At 66.2% G+C, this 18,164-nt stretch overlaps 4 protein-coding genes across 4 annotated transcripts; 1 reads left to right on the top strand and 3 right to left on the bottom strand.

Annotated features, from left to right (window-relative positions):
• Nucleotides 1–2,896: 2,896 nt before the first annotated feature.
• Nucleotides 2,897–4,815, top strand: IL23A (interleukin 23 subunit alpha). The gene is made up of 4 exons (XM_033083108.1): nucleotides 2,897–3,079; nucleotides 3,217–3,315; nucleotides 4,468–4,593; nucleotides 4,675–4,815. Exons 1-4 carry the CDS (start codon nucleotides 2,897–2,899, stop codon nucleotides 4,813–4,815), a joined length of 549 nt encoding a protein of 182 aa, XP_032938999.1.
• A 133-nt stretch (nucleotides 4,816–4,948) lies between these two features.
• Nucleotides 4,949–15,028, bottom strand: STAT2 (signal transducer and activator of transcription 2). Its single transcript, XM_033083363.1, has 23 exons — nucleotides 14,944–15,028; nucleotides 14,710–14,841; nucleotides 14,471–14,624; nucleotides 14,293–14,391; nucleotides 14,123–14,215; nucleotides 13,965–14,043; nucleotides 13,796–13,881; nucleotides 13,557–13,705; nucleotides 13,328–13,486; nucleotides 12,217–12,369; nucleotides 12,121–12,141; nucleotides 11,832–11,925; nucleotides 11,686–11,742; nucleotides 11,529–11,612; nucleotides 11,337–11,435; nucleotides 10,313–10,448; nucleotides 10,179–10,228; nucleotides 9,359–9,447; nucleotides 8,660–8,796; nucleotides 7,697–7,885; nucleotides 7,555–7,612; nucleotides 6,518–7,455; nucleotides 4,949–5,126 (listed from the first exon to the last, which is right to left on the bottom strand). The coding sequence occupies exons 2-23, from the start codon at nucleotides 14,838–14,840 to the stop codon at nucleotides 4,999–5,001; spliced, it is 3,183 nt and encodes a 1,060-aa protein (XP_032939254.1). The 5' UTR covers nucleotide 14,841; nucleotides 14,944–15,028; the 3' UTR covers nucleotides 4,949–4,998.
• Nucleotides 14,858–16,967, bottom strand: LOC117008966 (basic salivary proline-rich protein 4-like). The gene is made up of 4 exons (XM_033083109.1): nucleotides 16,893–16,967; nucleotides 16,082–16,177; nucleotides 15,205–15,730; nucleotides 14,858–14,943 (listed from the first exon to the last, which is right to left on the bottom strand). Exons 1-4 carry the CDS (start codon nucleotides 16,965–16,967, stop codon nucleotides 14,858–14,860), a joined length of 783 nt encoding a protein of 260 aa, XP_032939000.1.
• On the bottom strand, nucleotides 16,922–18,078 carry APOF (apolipoprotein F). Its single transcript, XM_033083370.1, has one exon. The coding sequence runs from the start codon at nucleotides 17,891–17,893 to the stop codon at nucleotides 17,006–17,008; it is 888 nt and encodes a 295-aa protein (XP_032939261.1). The 5' UTR covers nucleotides 17,894–18,078; the 3' UTR covers nucleotides 16,922–17,005.
• Nucleotides 18,079–18,164: the final 86 nt, after the last annotated feature.

Consider the following 18,164-nt stretch of genomic DNA (forward strand, 5'->3'; position numbering starts at 1 on the left):
AGTGTCCATTGGTGTCCCCCGAGGTGCCACGGTGTCCCCTGCCACCCCACGGGGTGCCCGACGAGGTCCCAAAGTGTCCTTGGCACCCCACAGGATGCTAAAGTGTCCCCAAATGCCCCACAGTGTCCCACTGGTATCACAGCGTGTCCCTTGGTGTCCCCCACAATGTCCCCTGGCACCCCCCAATGTTCCACAGTCGCTTCATGGCTTCACCGTGTCCCCTGGCACCCCATTGGGTCCCACCGTGTCCCAAATGTCCCTCAGTGTCCCTTGTACTCCCCTGGCACCCCACAATGTCCGCCGGTGTCCCATGGGGTCCCTCAGTGTCCCTCAGTGCCCCATGGGGTCCCACACTGTCCCGTGGGGACCCACATTGTCCCAAAGGGTCCCTCAGACCCACATTGTCCCACAGGGTCCCTCAATGTCGCCCACTGTCCCTCAGAGTCCTCCATTGTCCCTCAGTGTCCCACGGGGTCTCTCAGTGTCCCCCATTATCCGTCAGTGTCCCACATTGTCCTCCAGTGTCCCTCGGGGCCTCTCAGGGTCTCCCACTGTCCCTCAGTGCCCCCATTGTCTCTCAGTGTCCCACGGGTCCCTCAGTGTCCCCCACTGTCCTTCAGTGTCCCTCAGTATCCCCTAATGTCCCTCAGTGTCCCACGGAGTCCCTCAGTGTCCCCCATTGTCCCTCAGACTCACATTGTCCCCCAGTGTCCCTCGGGGTCCCCCAATGTCCCACATTGTCCCCCAGTGTCCCACGGGGGGGGACAATGTGTCCAGTGTCCCTCGGGATCCCCCATTATCCCTCAGTGTCCCCCAATGTCCCTCAGTGTCCCCCATTTTCCCCCAGTGTCCCTCTTGGTCCCCCATTGTCTCTCAGTGTCCCCCATTGTCCCTCAGTGTCCCTCAGTGCCCCACGAGGTCCCCAAGTGTCTCTCAGTGTCCCCCATTCTCCCTCAGTGTCCCTCGGAGTCCCCCAATGTCCCACATTGTCCCCCAGTGTCGCACGGGGGGGGACGACAATGTGTCCAGTGTCCCTCGGGGTCCCCCATTATCCTTCAGTGTCCCACAGGGTCCCTCTGTGTCCCACAGGGTCCCTCAGTGTTCCCCATTGTCCCCCAGTGTCCCTCGGGGTCCCCCAATGTCCCACATTGTCCCCCAGTGTCGTACGGGGAGGGGACAACGTGTCCAGTGTCCCTCGGGATCCCCCATTATCCCCCAATGTCCCTCACTGTCCCTCAGTGTGTCTCAGTGTCCCACAGGGTCCCCCATTCTCCCTCAGTGTCCCCCATTGTCCCTCAGTGTCCTCCACTGTCCCTCAGTGTCCCACAGGGTCCCCCAGTGTCCCTCAGTGCCCCCTATTGTTCCTCAGTGCCCTCATTGTCCCTCAATGTCCCTCAGTGTCCCTCGGGGTCCCTCAGTGTCCTCCAATGTCTCTCAGTGTCCCCCAGTGCCCCACGAGGTCCCCAAGTGTCGCAGACGCCCGGCAGTGCCCCCCATTGTCCCTCAGTGTCCCCAAGTGTCGCAGACACCCGGCAGTGCCCCCCACTGTCCCTCAGTGTCCCCAAGTGTCGCAGACACCCGGCAGTGCCCCCCATTGTCCCTCAGTGTCCCCCAATGTCCCTCAGTGCTCCCCAATGTCCCCCACTCTCCCTCAGTGCCCCCCATTCTCCCTCAGTGCCCCCCCACTGTCCCTCAGTGTCCCCAAGTGTCGCAGACACCCGGCAGTGTCCCCCAATGTCCCTCACTGTCCCACAGGGTCCCTCAGTGTCCCCCATTCTCCCTCCGTGTCCCCCACTGTCCCACAGGGTCCCTCAGTGCCCCCCATTCTCCCTCAGCGCCCCCCATTGCCCCTCAGTGTCCCCAAGTGTCGCAGACGCCCGGCAGTGCCCCCCCATTGTCCCTCAGTGTCCCCAAGTGTCGCAGACACCCGGCAGTGCCCCCCATTGTCCCTCAGTGTCCCCAAGTGTCGCAGACACCCGGCAGTGCCCCCCATTGTCCCTCAGTGTCCCCAAGTGTCGCAGACACCCGGCAGTGCCCCCCCACTGTCCCTCAGTGTCCCCAAGTGTCGCAGACGCCCGGCAGTGCCCCCCATTGTCCCTCAGTGCCCCCCATTGTCCCTCAGTGTCCCCAAGTGTCGCAGACACCCGGCAGTGCCCCCCACTGTCCCTCAGTGTCCCCAAGTGTCGCAGACTCCCGGCAGTGCCCCCCATTGTCCCTCAGTGTCCCCAAGTGTCGCAGACACCCGGCAGTGCCCCCCATTGTCCCTCAGTGTCCCCCATTGTCCCCCATTGTCCCTCAGTGTCCCCAAGTGTCGCAGACACCCGGCAGTGCCCCCTTCCTGTTCCCCCCCCCCCGGCCCAGCCCCGGCGCCGGTGCCCGCGGCGCGCCCGGTGCCCGGGAAAGGCCGGGGGCAGCCCCGGCGGGCGGAGCCCCGGGAAGCTCCGGAGCCGCCCCGCCGGGGTCACCGAGATTGCGGTGCCTCGGGCAGCACTGCCCGGTGACACCGCGGGGACACCGAGGTGACACTGAGGCACACGGGAGGGGACGCGCCGGGGATCCACCGGGGTGACACCGCCCGGGCTCCCCGCTGCGCTCACCGGGACAGCCCAGGTGGATCGAGGGGGGGTCCCGGTGCCGGTGTCGGTGCCGGTGCCGGTGCCTCCCATCCCGCCAGGAACTGCCCCGGGTTTTCCTGCCCGTCCCATCCCATCCCGTCCCGTCCCGTCCCGGTGCGGCGGGGCGCAGCCCGGGGACCCCGGCCCGGTATCGGTTCTGCTTTCGAGGGAGGCGGCGGCGATTTCGCAGCGGCGGGAGCCACCTGCCCCGGGATTCCCCACCTGCCGCCGCCCCATAAGAGCCCGGTGGCGGCGCCGGTGTCGGCACAGACCGATCTCCGATGGCTCCGCTCCGCCGCCTCTGCCTCTGCGTCCTCCTCGCTCTGCTGCTGCCGCCCCCCGCGGCACCGGCACCGGCACCGGCCCCGGTCCCGCTTCACCGCCCGGACTGGGCCGCCTGCAGGATCCTGTCCCGGGAGCTGTCGCGACTACTGGCGACAGTCAAAGAGCCGCACTCGGCGCTGGTGAGCGCGGGGTCTCACCCGGTGACACCGGGAAGAACCGGGGGGTGAGGAGGGATCGCAGCGCGGGTGGGACCGGGAGTTCGGGGTCCCCCCGGGGATTCCGGGGCACGTTGGGACCCCGCTGATCCCTTCTCCAGGAGGGGATGCAGCTGCTGGACGAGGACTCCCAGAATTGGCCCCCCCGGATCCGCTGCAGCGATTCCTGTGACCCCCTGACGCTGGAGACGAACCACACGGTACCGGGGGGTTTCCGGGGGTCCCGGGGGGTCCCGGGGTGGTCCAGGGATGCTGGGGGCTCGCCTGGTTGTGCTCGAGGATTGCAGAGATGCTGAGAGTGCCGGGGTGTCCGGGGTTTAGGGGATGCTCGGGGGTTTGTCCGGGTTCCCAAGGATGTTTGGGGGTCCCCGAGATGTACCTGGGGGTCCCGAGCTGTCCTGGGGGTCCCGAGATATCCTGGGGGATGCACCCGAAGTGCTACAGGATGTGCTTGGGGTTCCCAGATGGAAGCTCAAGGAATTCTTTGGGGGTTCCAGGAGTGCCCAGGGGTCCCGGGGATGTTGTGGAATGCGCCTGGAGTTCCCAGGGATGCTGGGGGATACACCAGGGGGTCCCGGGGATGTCTGGGGGTCCCGAGGATGCTGAGGATGAATCTGAGGGTCCCAGAGGGGTCCCGGGGATGCACCTGGGGATTCCAGGAGTGCCTGGAGGTCCCAGCAAGGGTGAGGGATCCCCCTGGGGGTCCAGGGATATCTGAGAGAGTCCCAGAGATGCTGAGGATGTGTTTGGGGATCCCAGAAGGGTCCCAGGGATGCTGGGGGATCCCCCTGGGGGTCCCGGGGGTGCTTGGGGGTCCCAGAGATGCTGAGGATGCGTTTGGAAGTCCCAGAAGGGTCCCAGAGATGCTGGTGGATCCCACGAGTGCCCGGGGGTCCCAGGGATGCTGAGGATGAGTTTGGAGGTCCCACATGGGTCCCAGAGATGCTGGGGGATCCCCCTGGGGGTCCAAGAGAGTGCCTAGGGGTCCCAGAGATGCTGAGGATGCACTTGGAGGTCCCAGATGGGTCCCAGAGATGCTGGGGGATTCTCCTGGGGGTCCCGGGGGTGCCTGGGGGTCCCAGAGATGCTGAAGATGAGTTTGGGGATCTCAGATGGGTCCCAGGGATGCTGGGGGATCCCCCTGGGGGTCCCGGGGTTCCAGGGATGCTAAGGATGCGTTTGGGGATCTCAGAGGGGTCCCAGGGATGCTGAAGATGCGTTTGGGGATCTCAGAGGGGTCCCAGCCATGCCGAGGGTTCCCATGAGTGCCCGGGGGTCCCGGAGTGCCAGTGGAGGTGTGGGGAGGGTCCCGGAGGGTCCCGGACCCCCATCTCACCCCCCTCTCCCCGCAGCGCTGCCTACACCGGATCCGCCAGGCTCTCCAGCACTACCGGGACCTGCTGGGCTCCGACATCTTCCGGGACCAGCCCCAGCCCCAGCTGGAGACCACGATGGAGCAGCTGCTGCGCCACGTCCAGGTGAGGACGCGGGGGTTGGAAGGAGCCCAGGTACAGCACACAGGAGCCCTTCAGCCCCCGCTGACCGCGCTGTCCCCGCAGGAAGGACACGGCCACCACCCCCGGGTCCCCATCAAGGTCTGGGATTTCTGGGCTCAGCCGTACCAGCGGCACCAGGCGCTGAAGCGGCTCCGCTCCTTCGCTGCCGTCATGGGCCGGGTGTTCAACCACAGCGCCCGCTGAGCGCTCCGGACACCGCCCCCTCCCCTATTTATTGTCCCTCCCTGCGGGGTTATTTATGATGCGCGACGTTCCCCTATTTATCTCGGGTATTTATGAGTTTGTAATAAAGGTCCGATGGAGACGAGCGAGCGGCTCGGGGTTCGTGGGAAGGGGTTTATTTACAGGGAGGGGGCCCGGGAGGGGTCACTGGAAGTCGCTGGCGTCGATTTGGAGCGGGGGGAGGTCGGTGAAGAGGGAGGGGACGGCGGGCAGGGCCGAGTCCTCGGGCAGCGGCAGGAACGGGTCGTGGCGGTCCAGGAGTGCAGCGCTGCCTGCGGTGGGGACAGGAGAGTGCCCAGGGGACAGCTCAGTGCCCAGGGGACAGCTCGGTGCCCAGGGGACAGCTCAGTGCCCAAGGGACAGCTCGGTGCCCAGGGGACAGGGCAGTGCCCAGGGGGACAGCTCGGTGCCCAGGGGACAGGACAGTGCCCAAGGGACAGCTCGGTGCCCAGGGGACAGCTCGGTGCCCAGGGGGACATGGCAGTACCCAGGGGGACAGCTTGGTACCATGGGGGACAGCTCAGTGCCCAGCGTGACAGGAAGTGTCCAGGGTGACAGGACAGTGCTCAGGGTGACAGGACAGTGCCCAGGGGACAGCTCAGTGCTCAGGGTGACAGGGCAGTGCCCAGGGTGACAGGACAGTGCTCAGGGGACAGCTCGGTGCCCAGGGTGACAGGACAGTGCCGAGGGTGACAGGGCAGTGCCCAGGGTGACAGGACAGTGCCCAGGGTGACAGGGCGGTACCATGGGGGACAGCTCAGTGACCAGGGGGACAGCTCAGTGACCAGCGTGACAGGAAGTGCCCAGGGTGACACGACAGTGCTCAGGGGACAGCTCAGTGCCCACGGGGACAGGAAAGTGCCCACGGGGACAGGAAAGTGTCCAGGGAACAGCTCAGTGCCCAGGGTGACAGGACAGTACCCAGGGGACAGCTCAGTGCTCAGGGAACAGCTTGGTACCGAGGGGACAGCTCAGTGCCCAGGGGACAGCTCAGCGCCCAGGGGGACAGGGCAGTGCCCAAGGGACAGCTCGGTACCCAGGGTGACAGGACAGTGCCCAGGGGGACAGGGAAGTGCCCAGGGGGACAGGGAAGTGCCCAGGGGACAGCTCGGAACCCAAGGGACAGCTCAGTGCCCAGGGGGACAGCTCAGTACCCAGGGGACAGCTCAGTGCCCAGCGTGACAGGAAGTGCCCAGGGTGACAGAACAGTGCTCACGGGACAGCTCAGTGCTCAGGGTGACAGGGTAGTGCCCAGGGTGACAGGACAGTGCTCACGGGACAGCTCAGTGCTCAGGGTGACAGGGTAGTGCCCAGGGTGACAGGACAGTGCTCAGGGGACAGCTCAGTACCATAGGGTACAGCTCAGCGCCCAGGGTGACAGCTAAGTGACCAGGGGACAGCTCAGTGACCAGGGTGACAGGGCAGTACCCAGGGGACAGGGCGGTACCATGGGGGACAGCTGGGTGCCCAGGGGACAGCTCGGTGCCCACGGTGACAGGAAGTGCCCAGGGTGACAGGACAGTGCTCAGGGGACAGCTCAGTGACCAGGGTGACAGGGCAGTGACCAGGGGACAGCTCAGCACCCAGGGGGACAGCTCAGTGCCCAAGGGACAGCTCGGTACCCAGGGGACAGCTCTGTCCCCGCCCCAGCCCCGACACTCACCGGCGCTCAGCTGGAAATTCTCCCCCAGGGGCTCCACCATGTTCGGCATCAGCTCCGCCACCTCCAGCATCTCCAGGGTCCCCGAGCCCGACTCCAGCCCCTGCAGCAGCTCCTGCACGTCCTGGCTCCCCGGCAGCAGCTCCAGCTCGGGTGGCAGTGTCCCCTGCTCCTCGGGGACCTGCGGTGGCTCCACAGCGCCTGGCACCGGCTGCAGCGTCCCCGTGCCCACAGCCACTGTCCCCTGCTCCCCCAGCAGTGTCCCCAAGTCCCCAGATCCCACCTGCAGCATCCCCAGCCCCCCAGGCAGCACCTGCACAGTCCCCACGGCCCCTGGTGGCCCGTGCAGTGTCCCCTGGATGTTGGGGACACCTGATCCCACCTGTGCTGGCTCCAGGCTTTGGGGCTGTGGCTGCAGCATCCCCAAGCCCGTGGGCTGCAGGGTCCCTGGGCTTGTGGCTGTCACCTGTGGTGTCCCCAAGCTCCCAGGGGTGACCTGCAGAGTCCCTGGGATCGTGGCTGTCACCTGTGGTGTCCCCAAGCTCCCAGGGATGACCTGCAGAGTCCCTGGGCTTGTGGCTGTCACCTGTGCTATCCCCAGCCTACTGGCCACCCCCTGAGGGGTCCCCAGGCTCCCAGATGCCACCTGAAATGTCCCTGGCCTTGTGGCCACCCCCTGAGGGGTCCCCAGGCTCCCAGATGCCACCTGAAGTGTCCCTGGCCTTGTGGCCACCCCCTGCAGTGTCCCTGGGCTCGTGGCCACCCCATGAGGCGTCCCCACATTGCCAGGGGTGCCCTGTGGTGTCCCCGAGCTCTGGGGCTGTGACAATGGCAGGCCACCAGCCTGCTGTGTCCCCTGCCCTCTGGGCTGCAGCTGCAGCGTCTCCAGGTTCTCTGTGGCCACCACCAGCTCCTCCTCTGTTTGCCACTTGCTGGGCTGCCTGGAGGGAGTGACAGCGGGGTGGGGGTCAGGGGTTGGGGTCAGGGATTGGGGTCAGGGGATCTCACAGGGTCACAGAGGTCCCCAGGTGTCCCCTCACCTGGAGGACACACGGATGAGGCGCCGGTTCAGGTATTTCTGGTTCTCATTCAGGGTCCCTGGGGACAAAGAGAGGGGTCAGGGTGGTGGCAGCTGCTGCCCTGGCTCAGTGCCAGGCCGTGCCAGGCCGGGCCAGGCCGTACCCTCCTGCCTCTGGCTGTAGTAGGGTCCAAAAGCCTCGTCACGGGCGGTGTTGGGGTACAGGTACTTGAGGGGGTTTTCCGGAATGTTCTCCTCCACCATCATCTGGTAGTCGCGGATGATGTCGGGCAGCGCCAGCGACACCAGCTCCGAGGCCGTGTAGGGATCCACGGCGTGGAAAGTGGGGGATCCTGCAGGGGGGGGTAAGGGTGGGTCTGAGGATTGTCTGATCTGCCTCACAATCATCATCAGAGACCCCTGAGACCCCCACCACCCATTCTGGGCAGGAGCTGCTGGATGCTCTAATGGACTGTGTGGGGTGTGAGCTGTGCTGTCACCCTGCACTGTGTTCAGGCAGGTACAGGCTGAAGGAACTTTCTGCACCTGAGTCCATAAATCTCCCCACCTTTTGGCCAGCAGCCCCTCGCCTTGAAATGGACACAAAATTATCACTCTCCAAAGAGACTTTGAGACTTCTTTATCCCCACGGATGGAAGACATCGCTGGATGACCCAAGGATGTCCCATCTGTTGGTAGCTATTCCCCCCTGTCCTCTCTTTCTCTCTCTCTCTGTCCCTCTGTCTCTGTCCCTCATCTCTCTCTCTATTATTTCTGTCCCTCTGTCTCTGTCCCTCTCTGTCCCTCATCTCTCTCTGTTCTTTCTGTCCCTCTGTCTCTTTGTCTCTCCCTCTCTCTCTGTGTCCTTTCCCTCCCTTTCTACTTCATCACCTTTTCATCCCTCTCCTTCTCACCATTACCCCAAAACTGAATTACTGGCCCTCAATAAATTGCTTTGCTGCTTGCTGCTGATCAAAACTTTAATTTCTTGCTGTTGTCCTTTGCACCCTGTGGTCGAACAAACATCACCACCCTGCTCAGGTTGTGACAGGGGGACAGCAGGAGGGTGAGGGGCTGCACCCCAGGCTCGTAGGGGGGTCTTGGGGGGGTTTTTGGGGGTCACTCACCCCCCTCGTGGTGCTCCACCCAGGTGAAGGTGACCCCGCCGAGGACGCTCTCGCTGAAGCGCAGCAGGAACGTCCCCGTCCGCTTGGACTTGAGCAGCTTCTTCTCCTGCTTGCGGCTCACGAAGCCCAGGATGAGTCTGGGGGAGGCAGTGTCAGCCCCTGTGGGACCCCCAGACCCCTCCCCAGCCCCTGTGGGACCCCCAGACCCCTCCCCAGCCCCCCCAGCCCCTGTGGGACCCCCAGACCCCTCCCCAGCCCCTGTGGGACCCCCAGACCCCTCCCCAGCCCCCCCAGCCCCTGTGGGACCCCCAGACCCCTCCCCAGCCTCTGTGGGACCCCCAGACCCCTCCCCAGCCCTCCCAGCCCCTGTGGGACCCCCAGACCCCTCCCCAGACCCCTCCCCAGCCCCTCTGGGCCCCCCAGACCCCTCCCCAGCCCTCCCAGCCCCTGTGGGACCCCCAGACCCCTCCCCAGACCCCTCCCCAGCCCCTCTGGGCCCCCCAGACCCCTCCCCAGCCCTCCCAGCCCCTCTGGGCCCCCCAGACCCCTCCCCAGCCCTCCCAGCCCCTGTGGGACCCCCAGACCCCTCCCCAGCCCCACCCCCAGCTCCTGTGGGACCCCCAGACCCCTCCCCAGCCCCACCCCCAGCTCCTGTGGGACCCCCAGACCCCTCCCCAGCCCCCCCAGCCCCGCTCCTACTCGTCCTTCCAGAGCTGCTTGAGGTGCTCCTGGAGCAGCCCCAGGATCCCGTCCAGCCAGGCCCAGAAGGAGAAACCGGCAGGTCCGTCCTGTGGGAGAGGGGGTGGGGACATGGGGGGGACAGTGGGGACATGGGGGGGGACATGGAGATATGGAGGGACAGCGGGGACATGGGGGGACAGGAGGGACATGGGGGGACAGCGGGGACGTGGGGGGACAGCAGGGACGTGGGGGGACAGCAGGGACGTGGGGGGACAGCAGGGACGTGGGGGGACAGCAGGGACGTGAGGACATGGAGGGACAGCAGGGACACGGAGGGACAGTGGGGACATGGGAGGACTTGGGGATATGGAGGGACATGGGGACAACAGGGACATGGGAGGACAGCGGGGACATTGTGGGACATGAGGGGACATGGGGAGGGACATGAGGAGGGACATGGAGATATGAAGGGACAGCAGGGGCATGGGGGGACAGGACCACGGTGGGGTGGGGCCACAGGAAGACAGGTGGGACAGGATGGTGAGGGGAGGGGGACATGGAGGGACAAAGAGGAACAGGGCCATGAGGGGACAGGGCCATGAGGGGACAGGGCCATGAGGGGACAGCTGGGACAGGGCTAGGGGAAGATGGGGCCATGAAGGGACAGGGACATTGGGGAACAAGCAGGACAGGGCCATGGGGAGACCAGGAGAAGGGTCACAGGAGAGACAGGGCCATGGGGACAGAGGGGACAGAGGGGACAGAGGGGACAGAGGGGACAGAAGGGACAGAAGGGACAGAAGGGACAGAGGGGACAGAGGGGACAGGCTCCACTCACCTTTGAGAACTTGGGCCAGGGCACGGTGCTGTCCAGCGATGGCTTCGAGCCTTGAGGTGAGAGCAGGGTGAGGGGGGCTGGTGCAGCCTTGTCCCCTCATGTCCCCCTGTGTCCCCCCGTGTCCCCAGCCTCACCCAAGAGTTTCTCAGCCAGCATGAGGAGGTTGTCCCGGCTGAGCCCTCGCTCGGCCACGCTCTGGAACTGCCAGCTCAGCACCTCGGCCAGCTGCGGCCACGGGGCCGGCGGCGGGGACGAGAAAAACTGCTGGGCCTGGGGACACGGGGGGACAGGGGGTGAGCGGGGACGGGGACAGGGTGAGGGACAGGGACAGGGGATGGGGACAGGGCGAGGGGACAGGGTGAGCAATGGGGACATGAGGAGAGGACGGGGACAGGGTGAGGGGATGGGGACATGGGGAGGGGATGGGGACATGCACTGGAGCAGGGGATGGGGACAGAGTGACAGGACAGGGACAGGGTGAGGGGACAGGGACGGGGGACAGGGACAGGGTGAGTGATGGGGACAGGGACAGGGGATGGGGACATGGGGAGGGGGACAGGGACAGGATGAGGGGACAGGGCAAGGGGACGGGGTGAGCAATGGGGACATGAGGAGAGGACAGGGACAGAGGGAGGGGATGGGGACAGGGTGAGGGGATGGGGACATGCACTGGAGCAGGGGATGGGGACATGGGGAGGGGACAGGGTGAGGGGACAGGGACAGGGTGAACGATGGGGACAGGGTGAGCAATGGGGACATGAGGAGGGGATGGGGACAGAGGGAGGGGATGGGGACAGGGTGACGGGATGGGGACATGCACTGGAGCAGGAGATCAGACAGGGACCATGGGATGGGGACAAGACACATGGCAGGGGACAGGGACAAGGGCAGGGGACAGGGGGTGAGACAGGGACCAAGGGACAGGGAAACGCAGCAGGGGACAGAGGCCAAGGACGAGGACCAGGACCAGGGGACAGAGATGGAATCAGGGACAGGGCACAGGGGACAACCAGGATCAGGGACCTGGGACAGGACACCAGGACAGAGACCAGGCAAAGGGAGGGGACCAGAATGGGACCAGGAGCAGCACAGGGGGGGACACAAGGCAAGGGATGGCAGGGCTGGGGGTGGCAGGGCTGGGGGTGGCCCAGGGCTCGCCTTGGGGTCAGAGCTGAGCATGTTGAACCAGAGGATGGAGGCCCAGGCGCTGGAGAACTGGTTGTTGTTGGAGATGATGACAAAGGGCAGCGTGGTGGTCTGGGGAGGGGACAGGGGTCAGGCTGGTTGTCCCCAGCCCTGTCCCCAGCCCCCCCTGACCTCCCCAAGCCCCCCAGCACCCCCAGCCCTCACCTCCAGCTCCAGCTCCAGCCCGCAGTAGGCGTAGGCCAGCGTGAAGGTGATGAGGTGCAGCTCCTCTGTCACAACCAGGGGACCCTGCAGGAGGTGGCACTGCTGTCACCAGCTGGCCTCACCCCCCTGCAGCCCCCAGCCCCCATCCCACACCCACCTCGCCGCTGGTGCCTTTGCCCTTGCCAGCCCTGCTGTCCTTCTGCTCCTTCAGCGTCTGTGGGGATGGCAGAGTCAGCCCAGGGCAGGGTCCTCACCCTGCTGCCCACCCTGGGGAGGGTCTGGGGGGTTTGGGGGGGTCCCTACAAGGTACTGGAATTCGCAGACCAGCCCTTCCTGGGGACTGTCCCCGGCCAGGAGCGTTTTGCTGCTCGATGTGAGGATGTTGAACTTGCGAAACCTGCGGGGCAGAGACGGGAGGTGGGAGAGGGTCAGGACCCCTGGGGGGGGCTGGTGGGGGGATCGAGACCCCCGTGGAATGCAGATGAGGGTCGGGACCCCCCCCAGGGATGGCAGGTGTGGTTCAGGATACCCCTCAGGGGCTGTGAGATCAGAACCCTTGGGGTGCCACCTCCAGCGCTCTCCCAGCTCTCACCCTTTGATGTTGGGCGGGTCCCTGCAAGACACAAGGAGGGGTCAGGGGCTGTGGGACCCTCAGGGGTGGTCGGGGGGGTCTCAGGGAGGGTCCCACCTGTCGATGTGGATCCTGGCCTCCATGTGGTGGTTGCGGTCGTGCAGCCTCACCAGGAGCCGGGCGCGGGTTGAGAATTTGCTGGCGGTGCGGAGCACGAGCGGGCGCTTCCCAGGGTTGGGGGTGCTGGGCTGCTGCTCCACCACGAAGGCGCTGGGGAAAAAAGGGAGTCAGGGCTGCCCCTGTCCTCCCTGTGCTGCCCTGACTTCTTAAAATCATAGGATATTTAGAGTAGGAGGGAACCCAGCAGGATTATCCAGGTTTAACTCCTGGCTCGGCACAGGACAACCCCAAAATCTGCCCAGACCCAAATCCCAACGTTTGAGTGTTGTCCAAACAGCCACAGAACTGTGGAATATCCAGAACTGGAAGGGACCCATCAGGATCATCGAGTCCAGCTCCTGGCCTGGCACAGGAGAACCCCAAAATTCCCCCCAGTCCCCAAATCCCAACACCTGTAGAGCACTGAGGACTGACAGTGCTGTCCAAACAATCCCTGACCCTGGAATTATGGAATATCCTGAGTTGGAAGGGACCTGCAGGGATCAAAGCCCAACTCCAGGCTCTGCACAGGACACCCCAAAATCCCACCCTGTCTCTGAGAGCATTCTCCAAATGCTCCTTGAGGTGAGAAAGGGCCCACAACAAACTTTGAGTCCCAGAACATCCCCAAAAATCCTAAATCCCAACATCTGAGAGCACAGTCCAACCACTCCCTGACCTCTTGAATTCTGGAACATCCAGAGCTGCAAGGGACCCATCAGGATCAAAGTCCAACTCCCGTCCCTCACAGGACACCACAAAAATCTCCCCCAAATCTCAGCGCTGAGAGCATTGCCCAAACCCTCCCTGAATTACAGAACACCCAGAGCTGCAAGGGACCTGTGAGGATCACTGATCCCAGCTCCAAACCCTGCACAGACCCCCTAAAATCCCACCCTGTGCCTGGCAGCGTTGTCCAAACACTCCAGGAGCTGTGGCAGCCTTGGCAATGCCACCATTCCCTGGAGAGCTGTTCCAACGCTCAAACACCCTCTGGAGAAAGAACCTTTCAGATCTCCACCCCACCCCTCCATGGCACAGCTCCAGGTGTTCAGATCCCGCCCCTCACCTCTTCAGCAGGTGCGTGAGCTGCTCCTGCAGCCGCTGCTCCAGCAGGGGCGTCTCTGCCACCAGCGGGTCCCTCTCGTAGGTCACCTTTTGTCGCAGGTCATTGAGCGCCCGCAGCAGCTGCCGCAGCTGGAACAGCCCCTGGCCCAGCTCCGTGAACCTGCGAGGTTCAGGCAGCTCAGAGGGGTCTGGCTGCACCCCCCCGAGCCCCCCAAGCCCCCCAACCCTACCAGGTCTCCAGCGGGCGCAGGTTGGTGTCTCCAGGGCCCCCCAGGCACAGGCGCTGCTGCCGCACCCTCCAGCCCCCCAGCTCCTCCCGCAGCAGCTCCTGCAGGGTCTCGCTGCGCCCCAAGAGCTGCTGCATCTGAGCCAGCACCTCCTGGGGGGAGATGTGGATTTAAGGGGGGTGCTCATGGTGGTCACACCCCCCTCAAACCCAGCCAGGCCGCCCTGACCCCCTCCTCCTCACCCGCCGCTGCCGGTCCAGGTTCTGCAGTTTGGCCTGGAGGGTTTGGAGCTCCTGGATGTAGCCGGGGTCGTTGCTCCTGCCCTCGGCTGCGGGCAGCAGAGAGGGGTCAGGGTTTTGGGGGGGCTCAACAGGGTTTTGGGGGGTCTCACCTCCCCTGCGTGGGGCTCACCTGGTTGGTAGTGCACTTTGTAACAGAAGTCAAAAGCATCCTGCAAATCCTCCAGGTGCCTGAAGGCTCGTTCGGCTTCCTGCGGGCACAGGGGGGGTCAGGAGGGGCTGGGCAGCCCCCGGGGGGCTCGGGGGGGGTCGCAGGGTGGGGGACATTACCTGCAGGGCTGTGTGGAATTCAGCCAAACGCCGCTGGATCTGCTGCTCCCGACCGCTCTCCGGGGCTGGGCTTGCCACAGGGGCCGAACCCCCCTAAGGGACACACGGGGTGTGGGGCAGCGGCCGCGGGACCCCGCGGGGTGCGGGGGGGGGACACAGCCCTGCCCTACCTGCCCCCCCGCCTGCCCCAGGCGCAGGATCCGCCGCTCCTCCTGCAGCAGGTTGGCCACCAGGTTGGCGAATCCCTCCGGCTGCTTCTCGAACTCGGCCTGCGGAGGGGTCGGGGGGCTCAGCAGGGCATGGAGAGCTCCCCCGTCCTCACTGCGCTCCCCCAGCCCTGAAACGCACCTGGAGGTCGCGCTGAGCCTTGCGCAGGTTGTGCTTCAGCATGAATTCCTCGTGGCCCGACCCCAGGCTGCCCAGGCACTCTCCCAGTAGCACCAGTAAGGAATGGAACAGCATCCGGGCGTGCCCCGAGGAGAGCGGCTCCGCCGCCTGGCGCCTGCGGCAGAGCGGGCTCAGCACCGGGCACGGCCCTGCCCGAGACCCCCGGTGCCGCCCCCAGCCCCGGATCCTCCCCCTGGTACCAGTTCTGGTCCTCGATCCAGGCGGCCAAGCACTGCCTCACGGCCATGGGCAGCGCCGAGCCCGCGTACAGCTGGTGCACCTGCTCCTGGTAGGTGTTGGCCAAGCTCTGCACCTCCTGCCACTGCGCCATGCTGGGGGGAGAGCGGGTCAGGGGCGTCCCGAGGAGCCCCCCCAGCCACGGCAGGACCAGGGGACGAGAAACACCCGCGTGTCCAGCTCTGCACCCCGCGTACCTGCCTGCAGCACGGCCGGCCCGGGGGTCCCTCTGCTCCTGCTCGGTTCTGGGGGGTCCCTCTGCTCCTCTTGCTCGGTTCTGGGGGTCTCTCTGCTCCTGCTTGGTTCTGGGGGGGGGTCTCTCTGCTCCTCCTGCTCGGTTCTGGGGGTCCCTCTGCTCCTGCTCAGTTCTGGATGGTCCCTCTGGTCCTGCTCGGTCCTGGGGGGGGTCTCTCTGCTCCTCCTGCTTGGTTCTGGGGGGGTCTCTCTGCTCCTCCTGCTCAGTTCTGGGGGGTCCCTCTGCTCCTGCTCGGTCCTGGGCGGGGGGTCTCTCTGCTCCTCCTGCTCGGTTCTGGGGGTCCTTCTGGTCCTGCTCGGTTCTGGGGGGGGGTCTCTCTGCTCCTCCTGCTCGGTTCTGGGGGTCTCTCTGGTCCTGCTCGGTTCTGGGGGGTTCCTCTGCTCCTGCTCAGTTCTGGATGGTCCCTCTGGTCCTGCTCGGTTCTGGGGGGTTCCTCTGCTCCTGCTCAGTTCTGGATGGTCCCTCTGGTCCTGCTCGGTTCTGGGGAGGTCCCGGAGGTTCCTCTGCTCCTGCTCGGTTCTGGTGGTCCCACTGCTCCTGGCTTCTCCCGGGGGTCCTTCTGCTCCTGCTCTGTGCTGGGGTCCCACTACTCCTGCTCGGTTCTGGGGGTTCCTCTGCTCCTGCTCGGTTCTGGGTGGTCCCGGAGGTTCCTCTGCTCTGCTCAGCCCCGGTAGCTCCCGGGGGTCCCCTCGCTCCCGCTGGGGTGGCCGCGGACCGGCAGCCGCGTCCTGCGGTGGGAGCAGGGGCTGAGCCGAGGGGGGTTCCCCACTCGGGGCGGGGTCACACACACAGCGCCCACCACGAGGGCCCGCAGCACCCCTTATGGAGCACCCCCGGTCCACCGAGACCGGGTCCCCATTGAACCCCGCGGGCAACCCCGGGCACACCCGGTGTCTTTCCCGCAGGGATGGGTGCCCCTAAACACCCCCTGCCCAGCGGGACAGCCTCCAAGGGACCCTCCGTGTGCCCCAGCCGGGATCCCCTGCCTGTGTCCCCCCTTCCCCGGGGCCCCCCCGTGCTCCAGAACCGCCCGTGTCCCGCCCAGGACACCCGGTCTCCCCCCGGGACCCCGGACCCACCGCCGCCGCTACCGGAGCAGGAAGCCACGCCCCCTTCCACTGCTGTGCGCAGTGATTGGTGGGGCTCAAGGCCGATGCCACGCCCCCTCTCCATCTCTGCACGGTGATTGGTGGAGCTCCGGGTCGATGTCACCCAATCCCGCGAGCCGCGGCATTCGGTTCATTTCCCCAAGTTTACGTCACACAAATGGGGCGGGGCCGGAGGCGGGGCCGGGACCGGGGGCGGGGTCAATGCTGGCGCGTGGCCATGGGGGCGGGGTCAGCGGGGACCGGGACAGATCGAGGGGACCGGGACAGACGGAGGGGACCGGGGCGGACGGGGGGACCGGCCATGGGGACGAGGGCAGGCCGTAACAGGGACAGAGCCATCGCGACAGGACAGAGCCAGGGAGACAGCGACAGATCGTGGGGACAGAGCCGAGGGGATGGGGGCAGCCGTGGGGGCAGCGACAGGCTGCAGGGACGTGGACAGAGCTATAGGGACAGGTTATAGGAACAGGGATAGAGCCCTGGGGATAAGCCGTGGGGACAGGGACAGGCCATGGGGACAGCAGGATGAGCTATGGGGACAGGCCATGGGGGTGGGAGCAAGCCGTGGGGACAGGGACCACAGGGGACAGTGACAAGCCGTGGGGAGAGGGGTGCAGAGTCAGGGAGACAGGGAGAAACTGTAGGGATGGGGACAGGGTCAGGGCCAAGGGGACAGGGGCAGAGCCCTGGGGACAGGAACAAGGCAGTGTGGCATTGGGATGGACCAGCTGTGGGGACAGGGCTCGGGCTATAGGGACAGAATGGGCCCTGGGGACAGTACAGAGACACAGTGGGACAGCCCAGCTGCCACCACGTGGCCGAGGTCCCGGTGCCCCAGGGCAGGGTGACCCCGCATTGATGCAAACAAGGACGCGATATCACACTGGCCTTTATTCAAACGATGACCACGGGGCCGCTGTGGGCAGTGGGCACTGGCGAGGGCTCCCCGGCCGAGGTGAAGTAGCCGATGAGCGCCCGCACGCCAGCCTTGATCCCCGGCTGCAGCCCCATCTGCACCCCCATGGCCACGGGGCCCCCCAGGCCCCCGGTGAGCGCGGCCAGCCCGGCGTACCCCAAATCCTCGGCGGCCTCCAGCGCCCGCGCGGACGCCGTGGCCTTGCAGCCCTGGAAGGCGAAGTAGACGCTGGTGCCCAGGTTGTAGAAGATGCTGACTCCTGGCACCCACTCCAGCACCTGGTGGGCTTGCTGCTCCCCCGGTGGGCTGCAGGCGTCCGTGTCCTCGTCCTGCCGCCGGCGCCGGCACAGCCGGACCCCCGGGAGCCCCCGGACACGCCGGTCCAAGGGTGGTGTGGGCTCCGTGCCGGACACAGGGGGTTGGAGCCGGGTGGGATCCACACAGGCAGAGCCCCCCGGGTGTGCCAGGCCCAGCAGCAGCAGGGTCAGTGGCCGGGGGGCCGGAGCGCCCGGTAGCCGCACCAGCCCCTGCAGCAGCGCCGTGGCCGTGGGGGTCCCCAGCTCCTGCACCAGCTCCTGTGCCTCAGCCTCGGCCTGGGGGGCACAGCCAGCCCCGTGCAGCGCCAGGGCCAGGGCAGCACGGGCCAGGCCACGGGGCAGCGGGGGCAGCCGGGAGAAACCGGGCAGGGTGTCAGGACCGAGGGTCTGGCACGGGACCCCCAGTGCCTGCGGAGGGATGGGCTCTGCCAGCCCCACCAGCTCGGACAGCAGCCCCCGGGCACCGGCAGCCAGCCCAGGGGTGAGCACAGGCACGGCGATGGCGCGGCTGAGGATGAGGAGCGGGAGGAAGAGCAGAGCCCAGGCCATGGTGGCAGTATAGAGGGTCTGTGGAGGTGAGAGAAGGGCAGAGCTCTGTCAGACCCCCATGGTTGCAGCCCCCTGTGCCCCCCCTGTGTCCCAGCTCACCCTCTCGCCGCTGTCCCCTGCCCTGTCCGGCCGCCGTGGCCGCAGCCGGCCCCGTGACCCATTTATAGCCGCTGTTATCAGGGAGTTGCGACATGTCCGGCACAGGGACAGGGACCAGGCACTCCCTGAAGCCAGGGCAGCTTGAGCCCCCAGCCCTGCTGCAGACCCACAC

Source organism: Catharus ustulatus, chromosome 31 (genome assembly GCF_009819885.2).
Source record: "Catharus ustulatus isolate bCatUst1 chromosome 31, bCatUst1.pri.v2, whole genome shotgun sequence".
Classification (NCBI taxonomy): domain Eukaryota; kingdom Metazoa; phylum Chordata; class Aves; order Passeriformes; family Turdidae; genus Catharus; species Catharus ustulatus.